The following is a 19,269-nucleotide window of genomic DNA, read 5'->3' on the forward strand; positions in this document are numbered from 1 at the left end:
AAGGGAATAATGATCTCTTTTTCTTTTTAAAAGATGTATTTACTGGGGCTGGCGCTGTGGCACAGCGGGTTAAAGCCCTGGCCTGAAGCACCGGCATTCCGTGTGGGCACCAGTTCTAGTACCAGCTGCTCCTCTTCCAATCCAGCTCTCTGCTGTGGTCTGGGATAGCAGTGGAGGATGGCCCAAGTCCTTGGACCCCTGCACCCCTGTGGGAGACCCGGAAGAAGCTCCTGGCTCCTGGCTTTGGATCGGCACAGCTCCAGCTGTTGCAGCCATCTAGGGAGTGAACCAGCAGATGGAAGACCTTTCTCTCTGTCTCTATCTCTCTTTGTAACTCTGTCTTTCAAATAAATAAAATAAATCTTTAAAAAAATGTATTTCTTACTTGAAAGGCAGAGAGAGAGAGAAGAAGAAGAGAGGGCAGGACAGGGAAGGGAGGGAATAGAGGAGAAAGATCTTTCAGTCACTCGTTTATTCCATATACCTCTATCCATGTTTCTCATGTGGGTGACTAGAACCCAAATACTTGGCTGATCACCATAGCACCAGCCCCGATCTGTTCTTTAGATATAAGAGTGAGCTATGGAGGCTATGAAAGGCTGAATTATTTTTTAAGAAAAAATTGTAATAGAAGGGCTTTTAAAATTTTTTTCCTGAAGACTGTCATTAAAAAGGAAAAGAATACTTTTCCCTTTGAGCTAGAATTGTATCTGTGATGAGAGACTTCTCTGGTTTCAGAGTAGACATTCTTTGACATTACTCTCCATTTCTTAGATTTCCATGAGGACAACTTGTAAGGACCTGAATGGCCTCATTTTAGTTGCTTCAGCTTGTGGAGCTTTTACTTGCTCCTTCGTTTCCTGTGCCTGGGGTGACAGTGGCTACCAAGCGCCATGAAGGTTGTCCCAGAGAAGAATGCTGTCCGGATACTCTGGGGACGAGAACGGGGCACTCGAGCCATGGGAGCTCAGCGACTTCTGCAGGAGCTAGTTGAAGATAAAACCCGGTGGATGAAGTGGGAAGGCAAGGTAAAAACAGTAGATATTTTTGACATAGGATTTCTGGGGGGTAATGGTAGAATAAGGGTTAATGGTAGAGAGTTGGGATGTATAGAGAATTAATATATCTGATTTGGGAATTGTTCATAAATTTGGAAGAGTTTATGGGCTAGAAATAATCTTTCCTTTAGAGACAGACATTTTTCCTAAAAGAAATTTAGGTTAATTTTCTCAATTTGTAGCTTGATCATTGTCTCCAGTTTTTAAGTCTTTTCTATGATTACTAATCTAGAGTGATTCATGGGCCTTTGCGATATGGTAATCCATAGTTTATAAGTAATGTTTCCTAACTAGTTTTTCTCTCTTTCCCCCAGAGAGTAGAGCTGCCTGATAGTCCACGTTCTACGTTCTTACTGGCCTTCAGCCCAGACAGGTAACTAGTAGTTAACTGTAATGTAACTTTAAGATTTGTGAATGCACTTTTTTTCTTTATGTTTGGCCTAGCTTGTTCCTCCAAGTCAATCCCTAAAGGCTCTCTGAAGCACTGTTTGAGTAGTTGGAAAGCCAGCATATTGGAAAGGGAGAGAAAGTAGAGGCGCAGAGCTAACCAGAATTGTAATGGGACTAAGCAAAGGAAACCATGAACCTCAAGGATCAAAACTTGGAGAATTTCTTAGTGAAAATAGTCCCTTGCCTTTGTGATAATGATATGATAGTTTTCTCAGCTGGAAAAAATATTCTCTGAAGCTGGTATGTACCATTTGGGGGCAGCAGGGAAAAGCTAAAAGCTCTTAAAGATCAGAACACTTCTGTTATTTGTAGATATGCTGCCTATGTACAAGGATTAGTATCTTTCATGCTGGGATGGGGAATAATACCAATTTTCTATAATGTCCAAAACTGATAAGATTGTAACTTTCCACATACTTCTCAATTCACTTCTCCTCTTTAATTCTGTAGGACTCTCTTGGCCTCCACTCATGTGAACCATAATATCTACATTACGGAGGTGAAGACCGGCAAATGTGTCCACTCTCTGATCGGGCACCGCCGCACGCCATGGTGTGTCACGTTTCATCCCACCATCTCAGGCCTTATTGCTTCTGGCTGCCTCGATGGGGAGGTTAGGATTTGGGATTTACATGTAAGTGTTTCCTTTGGCTACTATTTTCTGTGATCTTTTAAATGCATAAGATTGATTGCTGTCGGGTCCTTTATTCTGAGAAAGAGACAGCCAGGTTCTTTGGACATCTGAGTGTGGCAGTCATTGCTTAGTTAATTGATAGAAAGTCTAGCTCACGTTCCTCTGTTCTAAGGTGAATACCCATTGTTCCAGAGTACAAGAGGCGCTACGATGTGTTTAGGATGGATGGATTTCTGTTGTTTCAGAGCAAAGATTGTATTGTACTCTGATCGGGAGCATCAAAGCAAGATGTTTTGTGCCCTGGTAACTGGCTAGCGGGTCACTTGAGCCATCACTGCTGCCTCCCAAAGTCTGTTCTGTCCCAAGTTGTGCACCAAGCATGAGTATTTGCAGACCTGCAAAAACAATAACCTTGTTTATGCTCAGTGCTGTGGATTACAGATGACTTGAAGAACTGGCCTTACAGTTACATTTATCTGATAAATTAGTAACCCTGCCATTTCACTGATCTGCATTGCTTTACAGGGGATGTATTTAAAATAGACACCACAAGTAGTTTTCATTAACTGCACCTCTCTTGAGATTGACGTTCCCCTCTGCTGGCAACTTAAAACCTGAGAATATTTGGTGTTGGTTCTTTCACAGGGTGGCAGTGAAAGCTGGTTCACAGACAGCAACAATGCCATTGCCTCCCTGGCCTTCCACCCCACGGCTCAGCTCCTGCTGATTGCCACTGCCAATGAAATCCACTTCTGGGACTGGAGTCGACGGGAGCCATTTGCAGTGGTGAAGACAGCTAGTGAGATGGAACGGGTCCGGTGAGTGCTCTGCACAGAACTCACATGACAGAACATTTCTACGTGCTGCCACCTGCTTGTCTCTGTTTCAGGGGGGTTGCTATCCCTCTGGTTCCTCCTGCTTTCTGGTCATCTGTCTAATTGTCTTGGAAGCAGTTTATGTTCATTTCAGCTGTCCCTGTTGGCCCCAACTTAGGTCTCTGTAGACCACGTTCACTAGAAGGAATATAACCAATTTTATTTATTTATTTATTTGAGAGAGAGACAGAGAAAAGAGACACACAGAGACTCAGCTCCCATTTGCTGGTTCACTCCCCGCAGAGCTTACAGAGGCTGGGGCTGAAGCTGGGAGCCAGGAACTCAGTCCAGGGCTCTCGTGTGGATGGCAGGAACTCAGTCATTTGAGTTATCACTGCTGCGTCCCAGAGTCTGCATTAGCAGGAAGCTGGAATCAGGAGACAGAGCTGGGAACTGAACCCAGATACTCTGATTTTGGATGTGGACTTTTTTTTTTTTTTTTTAAGATTTATTTATTTATTTGAAAGGCAGAGGAGAGAGAGAGAGAGAGAGAGAGAGAGAGAGAGAGAGGGGTCTTCTATCTATTCCCAAATAGCTGCAGCAGCTGGATCTGGAGGATCTCCCACAGGGACCGAAGTACTTGGACCATCTTATTTTTTTTAAAAGAGTTATTTTTATTACAGAGATAGGTAGAGTTAGAGAAAAAAATCTTCCATACGCTGGTTTATTCCCAAATGACAACAATGGCCAGAGCTGAGCTGATCTGAAACCAGGAGCCAGGAGCTTCTTCCGGGTCTCCCATACTGGTACAGGAGCCCAAGGAGTTGGGTCATCTTCTGCTTTCCCAGGACATAGCAGAGAGCTGAATTGGAAGAGGAGCAGCCGGGATTCAAACTGGCGCCCATATGGAATGCCGGCACTGCAGGCTGGGGCTTTAACCTGCTGCGCCACAGCGCCAGTCCTTTTCTTCCTTTTTAAGATTTATTTTATTTGAAAAACAGAGTTACAGAGAGAGGGAGAGACAGGGTGATGTTCCATCTGCTGGTTCACTACTCAAATGGCCACAACAGCCAGGACTGGGTCAGGCCAAATCCAGGAGCCTGGAACTTCATCCAGGTCTCCCAAGTGGGCATCAGGGGCCTAAATACTTGGGCCATCATTCATTGCCTACCCAGGTTCATTAACAGGGAGCTAGATCAGAAGTGGAGCAGCCGGGACTCAAGCCAACACCTATCCGGAATGCCAGCAGCACAGGTGATAGCTTAACCTGTTGTGCCACCACTTCAGCCCATCTTAAGTGCTAGACTAAATATCCACTTCCATTATAATGTGTTTTTAAATTTTAAAGAGGTTGTTACTTTACTTAAGTGGCAAAGAGAGAAATCTGTCGTTGGCTGATTCATTCCCCAAATGGTTGGAATAGCCAGTGCTGGACCAGACCAAAGCCAGGAGCCAGAAACTCAATCTGATTCTCTCATGTGGGTGGCTGGAACCCAACTACTTGAGACATTAGTTGTTGCCTCTTAAGGTGTGCATTAACAGGAAGTTGGAATTGAGAGTGGGGCCAGGACTTGAACCTAGGCATGTCCACATTGGATGCAGGCATCCCAGGTGGTATCTTAACCAGTAGGCCAGATCCTTTCCCCATTATAATCTTTTTTAGGTTCAAAGCTGGCTGCATTTGGGATCTTTCTTTGAGGAAACCTGAAAGTGGTTTGGGTAGTATTTTAGAAAGCTTTGTGGATAATAACTCATCTTTGGTTGTCTGTGTTTATCCAGCTGGAAGAAGGAGTTGTAAGCATGTGTCTGGCAGCTCTGCTAATGAATATTTATTTAACCCTCAAGATCAAAACACATATTGCCTGAATTAAAGTTGATGCTTTGTCTTCCTTTGGCCGTGTTGGTATTGCAGTTGGTTATAAGTTAATTTTCTACGTTCAGCTTTGTTACTGTATGCTGAGACTGTTCACTGTCACCAGTATGACTGCTTTTTGAGGGAAGAACAACCTGTGGCAGCACACGGGAACATTTCATGCTTTACCGTTTGCTCTTAGGTATGAGGAGCAAATTTATTTATTTGAAAGGTAGAGTTGCAGAGTGAAAGAGAGACTTTTCCACCTGCTGGTTCACTCCCCAAATGACTGCAATAGCTGGAGCTGGGCGATGCAGAAGTCAGGAACCTGGAACTCCACCGTGTCTCTCACATGGGTGGCAGGAACACAAATACTTGGGCCATCCTTGCAGAATGGGAGGCCATGCTTTCCCAGGGGCCCAAGTAGCAAGGACCTGGATCAGACGCAGAGCAGCTGGGACTCAGACCGGCACTCAGGAAATGCCAGTATTGCAGGCAGCAACTGAACCCATTGTACTACAGTGCTGGCCCCCAGGGGGTTTTCAGAAGTGAAATAATTTTACTCTGGTCTTCTTATTGAGCCTTATTATTATTTTTTAAAAAGATGTATTTGAAAGGCAGAGTTACAGAGAGACAGAGGCAAAGAGAGAGAGAGAGAGAGAGAGAGAGAGAGAAAGTCTTCCATCCACTGGTTCACTCCCAAAAAGGCCACAACGGCTGGAGCTGGCCTGCAATCCAAAGCCAGGAGCCAGGAGCTTCTTCAGGTCCCCGACCTGGGTGCAGGGGCGCAAGGACTTGAGCCATCTTCTATTGCTTTCCCAGGCCATTAGCAGAGGACTGGATTGGAAGTGGAGCAGCCAGGACTTGAACTGGTGCCCATATGGGATGCCGGCACTGCAGGCAGCAGCTTTACCCACTACACCACAGCTCCGGCTTCAAGCCCTATTATTTTAATCTCTTGAAAATTTTAAGTCTTACATGAAGTGGATACCCAAGTAATCTCATAATTCCTGGTAATGGTTGCTATAAATTCCAACACAGATTTCCTCTTCTCAGTTGACATAATCTCTCTATGTGTGTCTCTGTCTCTTCTGTGATTTCAGTCTGGTGAGATTTGATCCACTTGGACACTACTTACTTACAGCAATTGTTAACCCCTCTAATCAGCAGGTAAGTTATGCTAGCAGTCCCAGCTTTTTTTCTAACCTTGTGTTCTAATTCTGATTATATTGGATTTTAATTCTCAGTGCCCAAGTCTTTCTTTCCAGTCGAGATTTAAATTAGCTTCAGGCTGTATATTTAAAGTTACAGCTATAATCCTAACATGAGAGACAGTTGTGAAACCTGGAAGTGATCACCTAGAAGTAACCATTGCAGTCACCAGGCACTGTTGGATGGCTTGTCATTCATATGCCTTGGACTGGTTGGTGTTTGGCTTCACTCACTACCTCCATATCATGGAGATGCCTTTCATAAGAGAATTGGCTTGCCAGCTGTACTCATTCAGATAAGTTGCTCATTGGAAGTGACTAGTTTAATACCCTATGATGATTCGGAATCTGAAGCCAGTTAGGTCTCTCTGCTTCAGGGGTAGAGAATTATTGCCTGTCTGTGAAGGTTGTTTGTCCTTGGCTGATTATCAGTAGTTAATTTTTCTGGATTGACTTGGAAGTTCTACCTAACTGCCTTGCCGTACGCCTGCCCCATGCTGGTCCACATTTGCAGGGTGACGATGAGCCAGAGATCCCCATGGATGGAACAGAACTATCCCACTACCGTCAGCGTGCCCTCCTGCAGTCACAGCCCGTTCGCCGGACGCCTCTCCTGCACAATTTCCTGCACATGCTGTCCTCTCGCTCTTCTGGCATCCAGGTGGGAGAGCAAAGCACAGTGCAAGATTCTGCTACCCCCTCACCCCCACCGCCTCCCCCTCAGTCCTCCACGGAGCGTCCCAGGACTTCCGCCTACATCAGGCTCCGACAGCGGGTCAGTTACCCCACAGCTGAGTGCTGCCAGCACCTCGGGATCCTGTGCCTTTGCAGCCGCTGCTCTGGCACTCGAGTTCCTTCCCTCTTGCCACACCAGGACAGTGTCCCCCCTGCTTCTGCCAGGGCTACTACCCCTTCCTTTTCTTTTGTACAGACCGAGCCCTTCCATCCCCCGGAGCAGGCCTCGTCAACGCAGCAGGACCAGGGCCTCCTGAACCGGCCGTCTGCCTTCAGTACAGTCCAGAGCAGCACTGCCGGCAACACGCTCCGCAACCTCAGTCTGGGTCCCACCCGGCGCTCTTTGGGAGGCCCTCTGTCTAGCCACCCTTCTAGGTATCACCGGGAAATAGCTCCTGGGCTGACTGGATCTGAGTGGACCCGGACAGTGCTCAGTCTGAACTCCCGCTCTGAGGCGGAATCCATGCCCCCGCCCAGGACCAGTGCCTCTTCGGTGAGTTTACTGTCTGTGCTGAGGCAGCAGGAAGGTGGCTCTCAGGCATCCGTGTACACTTCAGCCACAGAAGGGAGGGGTTTTCCAACTTCAGGGTTGGCAACTGAGTCAGAAGGAGGGAGTGGCTCCAGCCAGAACAACTCCGGCAGCATTCGCCATGAGCTCCAGTGTGACCTGAGACGCTTCTTTCTGGAATACGATCGGCTTCAGGAGCTGGATCAGAGCCTCAGTGGGGAAGCCCCCCAGACCCAGCAGGCCCAGGAAATGCTCAACAATAACATTGAATCTGAAAGGCCAGGCCCTTCCCACCAGCCCACCCCACACAGCAGTGAGAACAACTCCAGCCTGTCTCGTGGCCACCTGAACCGCTGCCGTGCTTGCCACAATCTCCTGACCTTCAACAACGATACCCTGCGCTGGGAAAGAACCACACCCAGCTACTCCTCGGGTGAGGCTGCGTCCTCTTGGCAGGTCCCCAGTACCTTTGAGGGCATGCCGTCGAGTGGCAGCCAGTTGCCACCTCTCGAGCGGACTGAGGGTCAAACACCCAGCTCCAGCAGGCTGGAGCTGAGCAGCTCTGCTAGTCCGCAGGAGGAGAGGACTGTGGGGGTGGCCTTTAACCAGGAGACAGGCCACTGGGAAAGAATTTACACCCAGTCCAGCAGACCTGGAACTGTGTCACAGGAGGCCTTACATCAGGACTTGCCTGAGGAAAGCTCTGAGGAAGATTCCCTCAGGAGGTAAGCGGTGGCTTCCTGTCGGCTCCTGCATCCTTTCCTTGCCTCCCTGCACCTCTGCCTGCAGTCCTGTAGATGCTGTGGCTGTCTCTGGATGACTGGGACCCATGCATCTGGTTTGGATGTCTCCATTGCATCATTTCGGAAAATTTTATTCTGGTGGCAGAGATAGGAAAGGGCCTAGCTATATGAGTCAGTTGGCTGTGCTATATCTATTTCTGGCTAAGCCTAAGGCTCTGGGTTTAGCCTTGAAAGGAGGGTGTTGATTAGGTTAGAAGGCATGAGGAGATGGAACCATTGACTTCCTCTGCCGGGTTTTTATTTTATTTTATTTTTATTTTTATTTTTATTTTTATTTTTTGGGCATTCTTGAAAGATTTTATTTGCAGGACTAGTTATTTTGGGACAAGAAAATGTCTGAGTATCTAGGAATAAGTACTAAAAGAATCCTGCTTGATATAGATTACTATATTGTTCCAGCTCTTTGTGTTGCTTTGGATAGCTGTTCACCTCTTAATCCTTAGCTTTTGGAACACTGCAGCTTGACAAAGAGAAAAAAAAGACAACATGCATTTATGTCAAGAAAAGGTGAATTTTAAAAATTTATTTATTTGAGAGACAGAGGGCTTCTATCTGCTGGTTTATTCCCCAGATGCCCACAGTGGCTAGCAATAGGGCTGGCCCAACCGGGAGCTAGGAACGCAATCCCAGTTTCCCATGTGCCAGGAACACAGTCACTTGACCCATCACTGCTACCTCCCAGGGCCTGCATTAACAGAAAGCTGAAATCAGGAGCGAAGCTGTGTAATGATCCCAGGAACTCTGGTATGGGATGTGGACATTTTAGACTCTACGTTAAATGCCTGCCCCAAAAAGATATATATATATATACACACACACACGCACACACACACACACAAATACACACACACATATATGTAAATTGTTATGATTCTTAGAATGAACCTTCCAGCTGAACATTCACCTTGGGATGAGGAAGAAGAATCTTTCATGGAAGAAAGAGAGTGGGTGTAGTTGATCGCCCACTCCATGTTCCATGTATGGCTCTGCACACATCTATCTTGATTTATTAGGGCCCTGTTTGTGTAATTTTGTAAAGGTCAAATCTAGCGTAATCACCAACTCCCAGAATATGCCTGTTGGATCCAAACAGCTTCTCTCTCTGTATTATATCCTCCATTTGAAGCAACTGAAATTTCTTTGACGTAAGCTTATAGCAAGGGTGAAAATATGGACTGTGCACATAATGTTCTTGTTATTTTGGGAAGATGCTTTAGACAGTTACCCAATTAGTATTAATTACAATGGCTATGGTTGAATGGTTACAACTTTTTCAGTACTGGGCGAGGCATTGTGGGGCATGCAAAAGAAGGATGATATAGCAACTTTGCCCACTGTAGTATAGAATGTTAACGTGGAGTCAAGACTTATTGACATAAAGTTTATCTAAAGCATAGTTGACCATATGCTTCACTCAGTGGTACTGAGATTAAATGTAGTATAACTTCAAGAAAAAGGAAGTGTCATCAAGGAACACCTTTTTAAAAGAGGATTTATTTATTTATTCGAAAGTTAGAGTTACACAGAGAGAGAAGGAGAGGCAGAGAAAGAGAGAGAGAGAGAGAGGTCTTCCAAATTGGCCACATTGGCCAGAGCTGCGCCGATCTGAAACCAGGAGCCAGGAGCTTCTTTCGGGTCTCCCACATGCATACAGGGGCCCAAAGAACATGGACCATCTTCTGCTTTCCCAGGGCATAACAGAGAGCTGGATCAGAAGAGGACTAGCCTGGACTCGAACCAGTGCCCATATGGGATGCCTGCACTTCAGGCCAGGATTTTAACCCACTGAGCCACAGCGCTGGCCTCAGGAACACTTTTTTTTTTTTTTTTTTAAGATTTTATTTCTTTTATTTGAGAGGCAAAGTTACAAACAGTGAGAGGGAAAGACAGAGAGAAAGGTCTTCCTTCTGTTGGTTCACTCGCCAAATCCGCAGTAGCTGGAGCCGCACCGAAGCCAGGAGCCAGGCACTTCTGAGTCTCCCACATGGGCAGGGGCCCAAGGACTTGGGCCATCTAGTACTGCTTTCCCAGGCAATAGCAGAGAGCTGGATTGGAAGTGGAACAACTGGGACTAGTACTGGCACCCATATGGGATACCAGCATTGCAGGTGGAGGATTAACTTGCTGCACCAGGGTGCCGGCACCCACTTTCTAAAGTCCAGTCTTGAATGACAAGTAAGATTTGGAGAAAGGAAAGACTTTTTTTTTTTTTTTTTAATATATTTATTTATTTGAAAGAGTTACACAGAGAGAGAACATGAGCTCAATCCATCTTCTATCCACTGGTTCACTACTCAAATGGCCATAACAGTTGGGGCTTGGCCAGCTCAAAGCCAGGAGTCAGGAGTTTCATTTGTGGGTGGCAGGATCCTAAGCACTTGAGCCATCTTTCGCTGCTTTTCTCAGGCCGTTAGCAGGGAGCTAGATTGAAGGTGGAGCAGGCCAGCGCCGTGGCTCAATAGGCTAATCCTCCACCTAGCGGCGCCCGCACACCGGGTTCTAGTCCCGGTCGGGGCACCGGATTCTGTCCCGGTTGCCCCTCTTCTAGGCCAGCTCTCTGCTGTGGCCAGGGAGTGCAGTGGAGGATGGCCCAAGTGGTTGGGCCCTGCACCCCATGGGAGACCAGGAGAAGCACCTGGCTCCTGCCTTTGGATCAGCGCGGTGCGCCAGCCGTGGCGGCCATTGGAGGGTGAACTAACGGCAAAAGGAAGACCTTTCTCTCTGTCTCTCTCTCTCACTGTCCACTCTGCCTGTCCAAAAAAAAAAAAAAAAAAAAAAAGTGGAGCAGCTTGGATACAAATTGATACCCATGTGGGAAACCGGCATTGCAGGGCCACAGCACCAGCCCCTAGGGGAAAATGGGAGATCTTTTTATTTTAGGGGAATGGCATGTGCTAGGAGATGAAAGGCTATGCTATATGCAGAACAGTAGACAGTTGCCTAGGGCTTGGAGGGAAGAACAGAGGGAGACCTGGCTACATGTGAAAGGCAGATGAAGTAATAGAGATTGTTACTGTGGCCATATGATTGGCACTCAGTCTGAATTCACAGCTCCTGAGTTCCTGATTTGGAAGTGTTTTGACTCTTCCTCTTGGAGGTGAGAAGGCAGCCAGCACAGTGCCTGACACGTAGTAGGCACTCTTCAGCTATTGCTCTGGAAAGCCGAGCAGTTCTCGTTCCCACAGTACCAGTGAGCATTTGTTCAGCTTTGTCCGTCCTGCTCTAGTAGTATCTCATCACGTGGTATTCTCTGAGCAATCCCTGAGTGGTTTAAAGTAAATTCTGTTGGATGATAATTGTTAGGTACTGTGTTCTTGCTTTAAAATAGTTACTTCTGGGGTCACTGTTGTGGCACAGCAGGTTAAACTATTTCCTGTAACATTGGCATCCCATATTGGAGTGCCTATTTGAGTCCTGGCTGCTCTGCTTCTTATCTAGTTCCCTACTAACACACCTGGGAAAGAAGTGGAAGATGGTCCAAGTACTATGGGCCCCTGTCACCCACATGGGAAACTGGGATAGAGTTCTGGCTCCTGGCTTTGACCTGGCCCAGAGCTGGCTGTTCTGGCTATTTGGGGACTGAACCAGTGGATGGAAGATTTCTTTCTCTCTGTTGCTCCCTCTTTTTGTCACTCTACATTTAAGATAAGTAAAATTAATCTTTGAAAAACAATAATTACTTCTTACACAACAACTCTCTAAGGCAGATACGAAATTTCCTGTTTGAGGGTTGGGGAAAGTGACTCAGAAAAGTTAATTTTTTGTTAAAGGTCACATAGTAGGTCTCTGAGTGAAGAATTGAACTCTGGTCTGCCTTAATAAGGCTTTGTCCAAGCTGCTCTACATGGTATATTCCTTAATATATTGGAGTACATATGAGTATATATTCTTCATTTTTAAAAATTATTTTTATGGCTGGTGCCGCGGCTCAGTAAGCTAATCCTCCGCCTGCGGCGCCGGCACACCGGGTTCTAGTCCCGGTCAAGGCGCCGGATTCTGTCCCGGTTGCCCCTCTTCCAGTCCAGCTCTCTGCTGTGGCCCGGGAGGGCAGTGGAGGATGGCCCAGGTCCTTGGGCCCTGCACCCGCCTGGGAGACCAGGAGAAGCACCTGGCTCCTGGCTTTGGATCAGTGCGGTGCACCGGCTGCAGCGCACTGGCCACAGCGGCCATTGGAGGGTGAACCAACGGCAAAGGAAGACCTTTCTCTTTGTCTCTCTCTCTCTCTCTCACTGTCCACTCTGCCTGTCAAAAAAAAATTTTTTTTTATATATTGAAAGGCAGAATAACAGAGATAAAAGAGATCCTACATCTGCTGGTTCATTCCTCAAATGCCTGCAACAGGTGGGGCTGGGCTAGGATGAAGTTGGGATTCCAGAAGTCAATCTGGGTATCCCAGCAGGAACCTCATATTTGAGCCATCACCTGCTGCCTCACAGGGTGTGCATCAGCAGGAAGCGGGAGTGCAGGTAGAATGGGGACTCAGACTCCGGCACTCTGGTATGGGGTGTGAGCATCTCATGAAAACGTCAGATGCCTGCTCCAGTAGCATCATTTTCAATTGAACCATTTCTATTTTTTCTTTATTTTAACTTTTTATTATGGAAATCTTCAAGCATATGTAAATATAAAAATGTAATAAATGAACTTCCGTATACCTGTCACCTGGCATTAAAAATGTTCAGGCTTGACCAGCCTCTTTTCATCTGTGTCCACTCTCCCTACCCAAACATCATACAGTTTTGCCCCCAGATAATTTATATGTAGCTCTAGAGCAATGCAGTAAAAGTTGCACAGTAATGGAAATATTCTGTATCTTTGCTGTATAGTGTGGTAGCCACTAGTCACATGTACCTACTGAGCATTTGAAATGCTGCTAGTATGAGCTGAGAAACTAAATTTAGTTTCTAAAAATTTGAATTGGGGCTGGTGCTGTGGTATAGCAGGTAAAGCCACTGTGTGCCATGCCAGCACCCATATGGATGTGGGTTCAAGACCCAGCTGCTCCACTTCCAATCCAGCTCCCTTCTAATGCACCTGGGAAAACAGTAGAAGATGGCCCAAAGCCCTGGGCTCTGCACCCATGTCGGAGACATGGAAGAAGCTCCTGGCTCCTGGCTTTGGACTGGCCTGGCCCTGGCTGTTGCAGCCACTGGGATGTGAACCAGCAGATGGAGGATATCTGTGTGTTTCTCCTTTTCTCTGTAATTCTCTGTCTTTCAAATAAATACATAAATCTTTAAAAAAAAGTTTTTTTGATTTGACTAGTGGCTACCATATTACAGCTGGGTCCTTTTTTTTTTTTTTTTTTTAAAGATTTATTTGTTTTGGCCGGCACCGAAGCTCACTCTTGGTTAATCCTACACCTGTGACACCTGCACACCGGGTTCTAGTCCCGGTCAAGGCGCCAGATTCTGTCCTGGTTGATCCTCTTCCAGTCCAGCTCTCTGTTGTGGCCCGGGGGTGCAGTGGAGGATGGCCCAAGTGCTTGGGCCCTGCACCTGAATGGGATACCAGGAAGAAGCACCTGGCTCCTGGCTTTTGATCGGTGCAGCATGCCGGCCTTAGCGGCCATTTGGGGAGTGAACCAATGGAAAAGGAAGACCTTTCTCTCTGTCTCTCTCTCTCTCTCTCTCTCACTGTCTAACTCTGCCTGTCAAAAAAAAAAAAAAATTTATTTATTTTACTTGAAAGAGTTACACAGAGAGAAGGAGAGGCAGAGAGAGAGAGAGGTCTTCCATCCACTGGTTCACTCCCCAGTTGGCCTCAGTGGCTGGAACTGTGCCAATCTGAAGCCAGGAGCCGGTAGCTTTTACCAGGTCTACCATGAGGGTGCAGGGGCCCAAGGACTTGGGCCATCTTCTACTGCTAGCCCAGGCCATAGCAGAGAGCTGGATGGGAAGTGGAGCAGCCAGGTCTCAGACCGGCGCCCATATGGGATGCTGGCGTTTCAGGCCAGGGCACTAACCCGCTGCACCACAGCGCTGGCCCCCCCTCCCCCCTTTTTCTTTTTTAGATTTATTTTTTTACTTGAAAGTCAGAGTTACACAGAGAGAAGGAGAGGCAGAGAGAGAGAGAGAGAGAGAGAGAGAGGGGTCTTCCATCGGCTGGTTCCTTCCGCAATTGGCTGCATTGGCCAGAGCTGCACCGGTCCAAAGCCAAGAGCCAGAAGCTTCTTCCAGGTCTCCTGTGTGGGTGCAGGGTCCAAGGGCCAGGACCATCTTCTGTTGCTTTCCCAGGCCATAGCAGAGAGCTAGATCAGAAGTGGAGCAACCAGGTCTCGGAACCGGCTCCCATATGGGATGCCGGCATTGCAGGCAGCAGCTTTACCCACTATGCCACAGCGCCAGCCCACTAAATTTTTTTCTAATGACAAAAATTAAGATGTATTGTGGTTTCTTATAATTCAAGCATTTAAATGTATATATTGTAGAATATGAGGTCTCTTGTCATCTTCTTGAAGTAAACAATTTCATATTAATGCTTTTTTTTCTTTTTAAATATAATGCAGGGTTCTCATTGTAAAATAAAATATTGATAAAAGAGTTATTATTTGAGAAGCTATATTTATTTATTTAAAATTTCATTTATTTGAAAGGCAGAGGAGTGAGAATTCTCATTTACTGGTTTACGCCCCAAATGACTAACAGCCAAGGCTGGACCAGGTTGGAGTGAGGAGTCAGGAACTCAATCAACATCTCCTATGTGTGTGCCAGGGACCTCAGTACTTGGACCATCACTTGCTGTCTTCCAGGTTACACATTAGCAAGAAGCCAGAATGGACAGCAGAGCCAAGCCAGAACTCAGGCACTCTGATGGGGTGAGGACTTCCCAAGTGGTGTCTTGACTGTTGCCAAATTCCCATCTCTGCAGTGGTTGGTGTTTTTTTTTTTTTTTTTTTTTTTTTTTTTTTGTAGTTTAATTTTTTTTTTTTTAATTGAAAGGCAGAGTTAGAGAGAGAGAGAGAGAGAGAGAGAGAGGTGGTCAGTCAACCATCCACTGGTTTATTCCCAAATGGCTGGAGCTTGGCTGATCTGAAGCCAGGAGTCAGGAGCTTCTTCCAGGTCTCCCATGGGGGTGCTGGGGCCCAAGAACTTGGGCCATCTTCTACTGCTTTCCCAGGCCATTAGCAGAGAGCTGGATCAGAAGTAGAGCAGCTGGGACTCGAACCAGCGCCTATGTGGAATGTTGGCACTACAGGTGGCAACTTTACCCGCTACTCCACAGCACCAGCTCCTCCTGGAGTTATTTTTAAATGAGCTAGGATAAAGTGTACCCTTTAGAGCAGACAACTGATTAAGAAAGGGGACATATATTGTAAAATATTCTAAGTGTACAAACACAAGTGGGCTATTTCCTCATAAATTGAATGGCTACATTTTGGGTGTGGTTTACTAATACAAGCAGTTGCTGATCATTATCTTCTACCTTCTAAACGGGCTCACAGTCTCTTTGCTTCTATTTCTCCAGCAGGTGTCAGTATTGGGCTGCTGCTAGGCTAGGATGCCCGGGAAGAAAAGGTGCTTATTATTGGATCTTATAACAAAGCCTGTTTTTTGTAGGTAACTGTTGTTGCTAAGTGAGTGGAGTTCACAAGAGATGATTGTACTTGGTTTTGTTCTTTGGCCTTGTAGCGGGAGATAGGCTAGGGAGGTATGTTTGGTACTGCTGGGATAGTAGTATTTGCAAATAGTGAGAGTATTAGCAAACACACAGTGTGCATTGCAGTATGCCTCTTTGTTGCTAGGTGGTACTAATCAGTAGCATTAGTCCCTTTTGCCCATGGGCACTGGAGTTGAGCTATCTGTGTGGTCTGACTCCAGCTTACAACTTGAGTAGCAGGTCCTTTGCTTCCCTATAAGAAACTTTTTCAATTTGAGAATATAGGATCCAAGAGGAGTCCCTTTGCCTTTAAAGGTATGTCTTAGGGAAGGCTCCTAGAGCTTATTCTTTCATTATGGATGAGAAAGTTTAAATGCACAGCAAGGGAATGACTTTTGGAAGACAGACTTTTACCACTGTGGGATTTGAACTCTTGAGTCCTGAAGAGGGCACCCTTTCTTCCACTTCATTGAAACTACTCCTTTCAGGGCCAGCGCTGTGGCACAGTAGGTTAAACCTCCACCTGCAGTGCTGGCATCCCATATGGGCACCGATTCTATGCCTGGCTACCCTCTTCCAATCCAGCTCTCTGCTATGGCCTAGGAAAGCAGTAGAAGATGGCACAAGTCCTTGGGCCCCGTACCTTTGTGGGGGACCTGGAGGAGGCTCCTGGCTCCTGGCTTTGGATCAGCTCAGCTCTTGCCGTTGTGGCCATTTGGGGAGTGAATTAGCAGATGTAAGACCTTTCTCTCTGTCTTTCCTTCTTTCTGTCTGTAACTCTACTTCTCAAATTAAAAAAAAAAAAAAGTCAAAAAAAATTACTGCTTTCATATGGCAGTTTTCTCCATAAAAACCTCTGTTATTCATGTAGATTTTTGTTTGAATGTGCTCTTTGGTCAACTCTTGTAAGAAATTGGAGGTCTAGATAATAATAATCTGTAATAATAATCTGTAATTACTGTTTCTCAGTAGAAATGTAATCAACACAATGTTTCTGGGAGAAACACTGTCTTAGTTATTTGCCCATAGAACTGCACTGATTAGTCATTATGAAGTGATCTCAGTTCTGGATGTTCACTATTAAAATCTCAATTGCAAGGAGATCAAAACTGGTTTAAATCTCACCCAGCTAAATCATTTCTGTTTACCTTCTCCAGATAGTTAAGAAGGTCTTGGATCTGGAATATTTAGAAAGATTGAATATGTTTTGGGAACTGAAGTCATTTGCTCTTTTCTCTTATGATTGATGAAGATTGGGAAGTGTTGATGGCCATCTTTAAAAAGTTGGCCCAGAACACCAGCGGTTAGAGTGGGGCGTCCTCATTGGATTTCTGAGTTTCTTAAACTTGTGAGAGGGAATTGCTTTGGAGTTTGGAGCAGTCTGGAACCTCTTGTAGCTTTGTGGGCTACCAAACTTACTTGATCTTTCAGTTCCAGTTCATGGGGATTCTCCAGGAGGCTGTCAGCCCAAACATCGTAGATGAGTATGTGTGCAGGGTAAGTCACAGGTGACAAGAGAGAGCAGGCAGATATGAAACTAGCAAAGTGTCAGCCATCTCAGTGACTCTTTTAGAGAGGGGCCCAACTTCAGTAGTTTTTCATTGCCATCCATCTAACTGGATCAAAGGGTTTACATGCCTAGAATCCCTCCCAGTTTCTTTGGGGAGTATACCCAATTGATTATGCAAAATCTAGTGTAGCTGTCACCTTTTCCTTAAGGATATCTTCCCCAATTGCCCCAAATAATCAGTTCTTTGCTGCTTGTATACTAGATACACTTATTTTAAAATGTATTTTTTTAAGATTTATTTATTTGAAAAGTATAGTGACACAGAGGGAGAGGAGGGGAGAGAGAGAAAGAGAGAGATCTTTCGTCTGCTGGTTCATTCTGTAAATGGCCATAACAGCCAATACTGGGGCCAATCCAAAGTGAGGAGCCAGGAACTCCTTCCCCATCTGATCTTCCACATGGGTGGCAAGTGCCCAGGTCCTTGAGCTGTCATCCATTGCCTTCACCCGCACATTAGCAGGAAGCTGGTTGGTAAGTGGAACAGCCAGGATTTGCACTCTGATGTGTTCGTAAGTGGTGGGTTAACCTGCTGTGCTGTCCCTCTAGATATTCCTTTGTAATATTGCATCTATGACAGAAAATTGTGTTTAACTTTTTTTGAAAGATTTATTCATTTATTTGAAAGGTAGGCCGTGAGAGACACAGAGGGAGAGAGAGAGAGAGAGAGAGAGAGAGAGAGAGAGATCATTCATCTGCTGGTTCACTTTCCAAATGACTGCAAAAACCAGGATTGGGCCAGGTCAGAGTCAGGAGCCTGGAACTCCATCTGGGTCTCCCATTTGGATCAGGGAGCCCATGCACTTAGGCTATTGGGTACCTTCTCTTGTCCTTTAGTAGGAAGCTGGATCAGAAGCAGAGCAACTGGGACTCAAGCTGAAGACTTAACTGTGCCATTGTGCCACCCTGAGAAGCCAGTTGTCATATCTGTATACCTGCTATACCTAGAATAATGATCTGACACACAACAGATGCTCAATAAATGTTAGCTGAATAGAATAAATAAAATTGAAATTGCACTCTATGATCTAGTAAGTACAAATTTATTTGGCCTTGTTTTTTAAAAATTTACTTATTTATTTGAAAGAGTTACAGAGAGAGAGAGAGAGAGAGAGAGAGAGAGAGAACGATCTTCCATTCACTGGTTCACTCTCTAAATGGCCACAATGGCTAAGACTGAGCTGGGCTGAAACCAGGAGCTAGGACCTTCTAGGACTCCTACGTAGGTGCATGGTTGCAAGCACTTGGATAATCCTCTACTTTCCCAGGCACATTAGAAGGAGCTGTATTGGAAGTGGAGCAGCCAGGTCTTGAACCAGCTCCGCTATGGGATGCTGGCATCACAGGCAGCAGCTTTACTTGCTACACCACAATGCCAGCCCCTATTCGGCTTTTCTAACAGCTTGTTATATCACATCTTTTAGTCTTAAAGCAAGTCATTGGCTCAGTAAGTATTTGTTGAATAAACGAAGTGGCATTACCTACAGTGTCTATGAAAAACACATCTTCCATTACTTAAGTTCCAGTGATTCTGAATTTGTTCCTCTGATGGTTCACTGTTGTACCATGTTTCTAATGTATGAACTGGTTGTCCTGAAGCCTGTAAGAGGTCTGTCGTAGCTGTCCTTTATATTGGCTCCCTGCTGGGGACTCAGGGTCTGCACCTTCCTCGAGTGTGCTGGCCTCAGACACAGCTTCTTCTCGAGGTCACTTCATCTACGACTTGACATCTGAGTAACATTGCTGTCTCCTATCAGGGACACTGTGAGACGTTTTTCCTTAAAGAGCCCTTCACAGTCTCAGTACAGGTTTACTTGGTCTTGTTATAGTACTATTAGATGTGAATAATGGGAATTTAAAAGGGAAGGTTTTGTTACATAGGTGTTTTATTTTTCTTTTAGTTTTTGTGGAAGGCTTTCACTGAATTTGCTTAGAAATAGTATGTTTAGGGTTTGGGAAGTGTATGTTCTCATCTTTTTTGTTTCGAGGTTTGAGCATCATTACATGACTCTATTAGTGTTGAGATGATTTTACTTT

General features: G+C 45.7%; 2 protein-coding genes across 6 annotated transcripts in view; both read left to right on the forward strand.

The window, feature by feature from the left end:
* Positions 1 to 909, forward strand: part of HARBI1 (harbinger transposase derived 1) — a 60,294-nt gene extending 59,385 nt beyond the window's left edge. The window contains exon 3 of the mRNA XM_051826451.2: positions 775 to 909. The gene's annotated coding sequence lies outside the window, so the exon portion shown is untranslated. The remainder of the gene's footprint in view (positions 1 to 774) is intronic.
* Positions 894 to 19,269, forward strand: part of AMBRA1 (autophagy and beclin 1 regulator 1) — a 194,142-nt gene continuing 175,766 nt past the window's right edge. For 3 of the 5 annotated variants that reach the window (XM_051826321.2, XM_051826325.2, XM_051826332.2), the window contains exons 1-7: positions 894 to 1,028; positions 1,373 to 1,431; positions 1,959 to 2,142; positions 2,788 to 2,960; positions 5,913 to 5,979; positions 6,535 to 6,681; positions 6,952 to 7,988. In XM_051826321.2, coding sequence (XP_051682281.1) covers positions 894 to 1,028; positions 1,373 to 1,431; positions 1,959 to 2,142; positions 2,788 to 2,960; positions 5,913 to 5,979; positions 6,535 to 6,681; positions 6,952 to 7,988 — 1,802 coding nt within the window. Of the gene's footprint in view, positions 1,029 to 1,372; positions 1,432 to 1,958; positions 2,143 to 2,787; positions 2,961 to 5,912; positions 5,980 to 6,534; positions 7,989 to 19,269 lie in introns of all 5 variants that reach the window. The other 2 variants (XM_051826317.2, XM_051826319.2) reach the window with 1 other exon arrangement.

Source organism: Oryctolagus cuniculus, chromosome 1 (genome assembly GCF_964237555.1).
Source record: "Oryctolagus cuniculus chromosome 1, mOryCun1.1, whole genome shotgun sequence".
In the NCBI taxonomy this organism is placed as follows: domain Eukaryota; kingdom Metazoa; phylum Chordata; class Mammalia; order Lagomorpha; family Leporidae; genus Oryctolagus; species Oryctolagus cuniculus.